A 7,890-nucleotide genomic window follows, 5' to 3' on the forward strand; every position below is an offset into this window, starting at 1 on the left:
CTCTGCTTCTGGTTCTTGTAATAATGCAAAATCTAGTTTCAAAGCCAGTGATTTACACTTCACTGGCAGAATGCAAACAGATTTCAGGAAAAGATTTATTCTGGCGAACCCGCATGAACTCTGACTCAAACTTAGTTTATTATTTGTATAGGATCACGCAGGGATCTGATCGGCTGTGGAACCTTCCAGAACCTCATTAGACTGTATGATGTTCAGAAGCTGTCAGCGGACGGTTCGAGGGAAACTACAAGCGAGCGACGGCTCCACACGCCAACGCCTTTCGGCTCTTCCCTGCTTCTCTCTCGCTCAGAGCGCTGGGGAAACACATCTCCCACGCTAGAGCCAGAACATCTCACTCACGTTCTCCCTCCACACATCTGGAGTCTATTAGAGGAAACCAGCGCGTTTCATCTGCTCTCCTACAGGCTTTTAAAACACTGAATTATGGGAGATTCCTGGCGGACTCGCACTCAGCCAATGAGCGAGCGGCGATGACCGGACTCTTATCTCACTCCTCTCGCTCGCTCCAGTACAGCAGATCAGGTTTCTCATGAGTGAGGAGGAAGCGTGAGCGATCACGCCGCATGCATCAGCTTTCCAGTGTCACGCAGTGAGAGCGAGAACAAATCAATGACATCTCAGCCAATCAGAATATATTGCATGTTTAAACTCAACGTCAAATGCAGTTTGCAACCCGTTATACTCGCATCGTGTCATGTGTGACACTTGTCATGGGATGCATTTACAAACGTAACTGGATATTTAATGAGAAAAAAAATGGGCAGGACTTGATTTTATTTATCAGTTTTGATTGGATGACTTGAGAAGAATTTAACATTTACTTAGTACATGTTTTGAATTTGGGTTATTATACTTAACTAAACCAATAAAAAATGTCACTTGAAATAAAATGAACATTAACCATAATAAAAAAGAAAAGAAAAAAACTTTCAGCTAGTTGCCAAGGCAACATTTCTTATTTTACTTTATTTTAACTAGATAAATATTGAGAACTAAAACTGAAATAAAAATGAACACAAATCTGCACAGATATATAAACAAAAACTGCTAAAAAGGACAAGAACAGAAAACACAATTACTAAAACTATAACTGAAAAAAATTAAAACGGATTCAAAATATTAATAAAAACTATAAAAGTATCTCAACAATACTAAAATAACATTGCTTTACATTTTCATAAGAAATCTTGAGGATCTTTGCAAAAAAAAAAAAGCTGGATAAGAGTAATATAAATATTTACAATAATTATGAAAGTTTAATAATCAGTTACACTAGCTTCAAAAGTTTGGGGTATGTAGGACTTTCTTTTAAAGAAATTACTACTTTTATTCAGCAAAGATACATTAGTTTGATCAAAAGTGACAGTAAAGACATTCATAATGTTACAAAAGATTTCTATTTCAAATAAATGCTGATCTTTTGAGGCTACTATTTATTCGTGAATCCTGAAAAATAAAATATATCACGGTTTCCACAAAAATATTGTGCAGCACAACTGTTTTCAACATTGATAATAATCAGAAATGTTTCTTGAGCAGCAAATCAGCATATTAGAATGATTTCTGAAGATCATGTGACACTGAAGACTGGAGTAATGATGCTGAAAATACAGCTGCAGATCACAGAAATAAATTACAGTTTAACAGATATTCACATAGAAACAGTTATTTTACATTTTAAAAATATTTCAAAATTTTTACTGTATTTTTGATCAAATAAATGCAGCCTTGGTGAGCAGAAGAGACTTCTTTCAAAAACATACTGACCACAAACCTTTGATCTTTTGGTAATGAGCAGTGATTTCTGGCTGTGTTTCTTACCTCTGACATGTTCACGCGTCCCTCCTGGAAGGAGCAGTCGTTGGCGTTCTGTGTGCACAAGTGTCTGTATTTACACCAGTGACACGGGAACGAGCCGTTCACACAGGACAAGCACCTGGAGAGATACAGAACAATACAGATGAGACACACAGAATCAAGCCAAAACACACATTACAGAGTCAGAAAGCACAGCGCTCCACACGCGTCCTTATTCTGCCCACGAAAGTGTGTGAAATAATAATAAAGATCCACTTTAGTAGGCGTCTCCGGTTTAAGAAAGAAAGTGAGCGATGACAAAAGAGAGAGAGAGAGAGGTCAAAAAGAGATGAGGATTTCCCATTAAAACACGAGAAGAGTAGATAAGAAAAAAGAGAGAAAGCAGAAATCTGTGCCAAAAAAAAATAGTGCACTGACTTGCTGCTTACAGTCTACATAGGCAGCTGCCTACTTAGGGAACATACCGACTAAAACACAACCTTTTAGACCACTACATATAAATGAAAACTCAAAATCCACACACAAGTATTAGTGAAACGGCTCATTTTTAATTAGATTGAAGCGTCTCTCACTGACTCTGAAAGCATCTGAGGCTTCTGACTGCAATACAAAGTCATTTGTTTCAATTATTCAGTATTAAGTCCAGCAGATTGTTCACTCAGTGACATTAATTGATGCTGTCCAATCAGAGTTGAGAAATGATTGTCTAATGAAATCTGGTATCTTAAAGAGAGCAGCATACCACAATGCTTTTAACGTCTATGAGGATTTAATTGTGTTATTAGATAAATCAGAAAATGTAAAAAATAATGTTAACAAAAAAAGTTAAAATATATCAATAAATATAAAAATTACTATTTTATTATTTTACTATTTTATTACTCTTTTATTAAAATTACTACTTTTATTATCAGATAAACCCGAAAATCATAATCGTAAAAACCGTATATATACATACATATGAGAGCGAGAATATATAAATATATAATATAAACAGTATATAATGTAACAATAGATTTTTAAAATGCATATCATTGTAATTTTTAGATTTTTTTTTTGCATTCAATAAATCTAAAAAATATAAAGCATAATATTGGTTAACAAAAAGTTCACTTCTTTTCTTTAAAACCCTAAATCATTCACAATAGCATGCGGTCTAATTTTATGAGCATTTTGAGTATTTTAACCAGCAGCGCTAAAGGATTCTGCTGCATAATTGTTGCACCTCTGAGTCCCGTGAGGAAACACAAGCACATGTGGTGGAGTGTGTGCGTTTGTGTGTTTGTGTAGGTAATGATCCCCCATCGAGGCGCCATTTGTCAGTTTGTTAATGCTGAGTCTCCAGAGACACATAATCTGCTAATCAGCATGAATAAATCCAGAGGATGGCCGTGATGGAGAACAAATGGATGCAGGTGAAACACACAACATGTCTGAGATATGCAAGTACATGCATAAACAGATAAAGACAGTAAAGACTGACTATCTGTAAATGCCACAATGCAATATTGCTTAGAGTAAGTCCATGAGGGACAGACGTTCATGTTTAACATGATGTACTGTTGTGTACTGGGTGTGGATTAGACTATAAAAGAAATTAGTTTTTTCTTGCACTCTTAAAACTGAACTCTTCAAATGTATGGAAGCTTATTAAATATGAATAAGGTAACTGTGGTTAAGGTAAACGCTTCCAAACAAACTCTGGTACGGTTGAATGGGTGAACTAATGAATGGATGACCTTAGCACACGTGTGGTTTTGGCTACAATTTCTGGTTCACTTGCAAAAAGGGCAGCGTGAAAGCAAACCACACCAAACAAAAAAAAATCTACATTGTATTCGGTCCGGACCAAAGTAAGTGAACTAGCGGACTTTCCTGGTGTGAATACACCCCAACTTATTCAGAATTGTGAGATATAAACTCACAATTCTGCAATTAACTGAAAAATAAACACGCAATTGTGAGAAAAGTCTTCATTGTGAGATATAAAATGATTATGAAGGAAGTCTGAATTATGATATATAAATTCGCAGTTGTGAGAAAAAAAGTTTTAATTATGAGATATGAAATCACAATTGTGAGAAAAAAATCTGAATTATGAGATATAAATTCTCAATCGTGAGAAAAAAAGTCTGAATTATGAGAAAGAATTGCGAGAAAAAAGTCTGAATTATGAGATCTGAAATCACAATTTTGAGAAAAAAAGTCTGAATTATTAGATACATTTGCAATTGTGAGAAAAAAGTCTGAATTGTGAGATATAAAGAATTACTAGAAAAATTTCTGAATTATGAGATGTATATTCATAATTGTGAGAAAAAAAAATCTGAATTATGAGATATAAAGAATTACTAGAAAAAGTCTGAATTATGATATAAATTCGCAACTGTGAGAAAAAGTCTGAATTGAGATATAAACCTGCAATTGTGAGAAAAAGTCTGAATTATGAGATACAAATTCTCAATTGTGAGAAAAAGTCTGAATTATGAGATACAAATTCTCAATTGTGAGAAAAAAGTCTGAATTATGGATATAAATTCGCAATTGCGAGAAAGTCTGAATTATAAAATATAAACCCGCAAACGTGAGAAAGTTATAAGAAACTCGTAATTGTGAATAAAAAAGTCTGAATTGTGAGATAAACTCACAATTATGAGAAACAAAATCTAAATTTTGAGATACAAACTCGCAATTGTGAGAAAAAACCCCTCTAAATTACAGTATAAGATATAAACTCACAATTGTGAGAGAGAAAAAAATTCTGAATTGTGAGATCAGGCCTTTCCAAAATATTTCCAGTGGATAATTTCCATAAAAATCTTCGGGTGTAAAATTCAGACCCAGGGCCTTAAAACAGCACTACATAATAAACAGACTGTCATCCATTCATCACTGGTTTACACTTTTAGCTTATTTCATCAAATCTGCCGTCTATCCTGACTGAGGTCCATTTGGTTCCAACTTGCGATTCTTTTTTGTATTTTCTTTCTCCTCCATGTTTTCCCTCAACCCATTACCAATTCAATTTAAACTACGCAATCCGGTGCACTTAAAGCAGAGATTTCTTAAAATAAGTGGTAAGAAGATAATAAATGTGACCTTATTTTTCTTCCTGACCCCTGCACCAATCCCGAGAGATGCTTTAATCCCCGTCCCGTCTGGAGTGGGGCTGATTGAGGGTGTCTCTGGTTTAAGCCCCTCACGCTGAGCTCTCTTCCCCCACAGACGGCCGGTGATTTCAGGGCGTCCCTGATCAGCGATCAGCATAAACCCCCACACGCGCTGGAGGAGCGGAAATCTAACACCGGGACGCTCATTTCCTTCACTCACATTCATTAAGATGCTGGGCTGTTCTAAAGCCTCCTACAAAAAGGACACCGAACACCTCCAATAGCCCTCATCACGGACAAACTCCATTTGGGTGAAACTCACAAAAAAGTGGCCAGCTCATATTTCTCCTCAAAAAGAAACGAGATAAGAAATTGTATTTTATATAAAGAAAATGAAGCATCCTTTTTTTAAACCATTAAGATGTTTTGCATTGCAATTTGATTGTTTTCATGAAAATTAGGCATTTTTTCCTAAATTCTCATTATCAATGCAAATTAAGCACAATTTTCCCAAATTCTCATTGTTATAATGCAAAATGTAACTTTTGAGTTTTGCATAGTTATTTTCAGTCTTTTTAAAAACTTTATTTGTAAGAAACAATGTAATTATTTGTCCAAAGACAATACTTTAAATAATTTAAATAATTATAATACTAATTTATATATGAAGAGTTTATTTGCAAAAACCGATAAACGCCACTTTAAAAAAAAATGAGCTGAGTGCCGTGCATTATTCTCCACATATAGCGCGATCTGAACCCTAAACATGTTTAGTCAAAAAAGCCAGTTTTGTCCACTTTCTTTGCATCGCGAGTTCACGTTTTACTGAAGAAGCCGACAAGCGCCCTTGCTGTTTGTGAACAGAAGCCGATAAATCCATTTTAGCGAATCAGCGCGCTGTATTCAGGTCAGGTGACAAGGCTACTTTCACTTTGAAAAGACGTGCTAGCTGAGAGGAGTTTCGTCAAAGCTGACTAAAAGTGATCGAGGATGGATAATTTCGACAAACTTGATGAACCTGTGATATCTTCTTCAGGGCGAAAGAGAAAAATAAAAGCTAAAACGTTTTCACGGAAGCTTGTAAAAGCAGCGCGTTACAATAGTGAGGGAAAAGCTCCGTGTATTGCGTGTAATCACATCCATACAGTTTATGATCACAACAACAACAACGTTTGTCAGGCATCAACATTGTCATCTGAGGAGATTACAAAGATTAAACGAGTGTTTTTTTAAACTCTAAAACATGAAATGTGGAGTTATCTCCTTTTGCCAAAAAACGACTGTTGGCGTTATCGGCTTTTGCTATAAAACAAACTTTTAATATGTAAAAAAACATTTTTACTTAAACAAATACTTAAACTGTATTTGTTTAAGTTAGTATTACTTAATCAAAACAACCCTACTGCAGTTTGATTGATATTACTTAGAATGCGCAATAAAAAAAACGTGATTTCTGGTTATCAGTTTTTGCAAATGAACTTTTCATATATATTTAATTATATTTAATATACACACCAGGACTGGAAATGGGGGGGGGGCGTTTTATTTCCAAATGGTTAGGTTTATTTGGAAATTAAAGTGATTTCTATATTTTATCCATTTAAAAGACTACGAAAGCGATCCCAGTTCTGCGCATAAACCTAGCGCGATATATTTGTGTCTATGGTTAGCTGCGCAATGCCGTCTTTTGTGATTGGTAATTTCGACAAACTTGATGAATCTGTGATATCTTCTTCAGGGCGAAAGAGAAAAATAAAAGCTAAAACGTTTTCACGGAAGCTTGTAAAAGCAGCGCGTTACAATAGTGAGGGAAAAGCTCCGTGTATTGCGTGTAATCACATCCATACAGTTTATGATCACAACAACAACAACGTTTGTCAGGCATCAACATTGTCATCTGAGGAGATTACAAAGATTAAACGAGTGTTTTTTTAAACTCTAAAACATGAAATGTGGAGTTATCTCCTTTTGCCAAAAAACGACTGTTGGCGTTATCGGCTTTTGCTATAAAACAAACTTTTAATATGTAAAAAAACATTTTTACTTAAACAAATACTTAAACTGTATTTGTTTAAGTTAGTATTACTTAATCAAAACAACCCTACTGCAGTTTGATTGATATTACTTAGAATGCGCAATAAAAAAAACGTGATTTCTGGTTATCAGTTTTTGCAAATGAACTTTTCATATATATTTAATTATATTTAATATACACACCAGGACTGGAAATGGGGGGGGGGCGTTTTATTTCCAAATGGTTAGGTTTATTTGGAAATTAAAGTGATTTCTATATTTTATCCATTTAAAAGACTACGAAAGCGATCCCAGTTCTGCGCATAAACCTAGCGCGATATATTTGTGTCTATGGTTAGCTGCGCAATGCCGTCTTTTGTGATTGGCCCTAATACCTGCAGACTGCAACCAATAGAAATGCTTCTCTATCAGTGCGCGTGCTGCTCCTCACAGCACAGATCGTGAAAGCAGACTAAAGTTTTTGTCATTCATTGTAACAAACAAAGTGTAGAGACGATGTAAATAATAGATTCAGTGTGCAGTGTAGACCGCTTCATTAATTGAAATGAAAGTTCGTGAGATTGCGATGAATTTGATACATTTTTGATTTTATACAAAAGTTAATATTAAGTGACTTACATTTTAGGAACACTGTTGTCTGATTGTGCTCTATTTTGTCAACGAAAATAGTTCCAAACAAAGTCACAGCCGATCCACTGCGCATGTCCAAGCAAACACAGCGGTGTTTCGTTTATGAATGAATCTGCGTTTTTGAACAAATCTAGTGAGTCAATGATTCAATGACCCATTCATAAAGAGAGTCACTTGCTTCGTTCCTAAATGAATCAGCCGTTTGAACGAATCGATTGAATGAATGATTCAGTGACAAAGACAGTGACTTGCTGCCACCTACTGGCGGTTTCAGTTT

General features: G+C 35.2%; 1 protein-coding gene across 1 annotated transcript in view; it reads right to left on the reverse strand.

Moving 5' to 3' along the window:
* Positions 1-1,842: 1,842 nt before the first annotated feature.
* LOC107752862 (plexin-A1-like) overlaps positions 1,843-7,890 on the reverse strand; it is a gene marked incomplete at its 3' end in the record, with an annotated part of 78,658 nt that continues 72,610 nt past the window's right edge. Inside the window, exon 10 of the mRNA XM_016568933.1 lies at positions 1,843-1,957. Within this exon, the coding sequence (XP_016424419.1) occupies positions 1,843-1,957 (115 nt within the window). The remainder of the gene's footprint in view (positions 1,958-7,890) is intronic.

Source organism: Sinocyclocheilus rhinocerous, unplaced genomic scaffold, assembly GCF_001515625.1.
Source record: "Sinocyclocheilus rhinocerous isolate Xijiao unplaced genomic scaffold, SAMN03320098_v1.1 scaffold291, whole genome shotgun sequence".
NCBI classification, from domain to species: Eukaryota; Metazoa; Chordata; class Actinopteri; order Cypriniformes; family Cyprinidae; genus Sinocyclocheilus; species Sinocyclocheilus rhinocerous.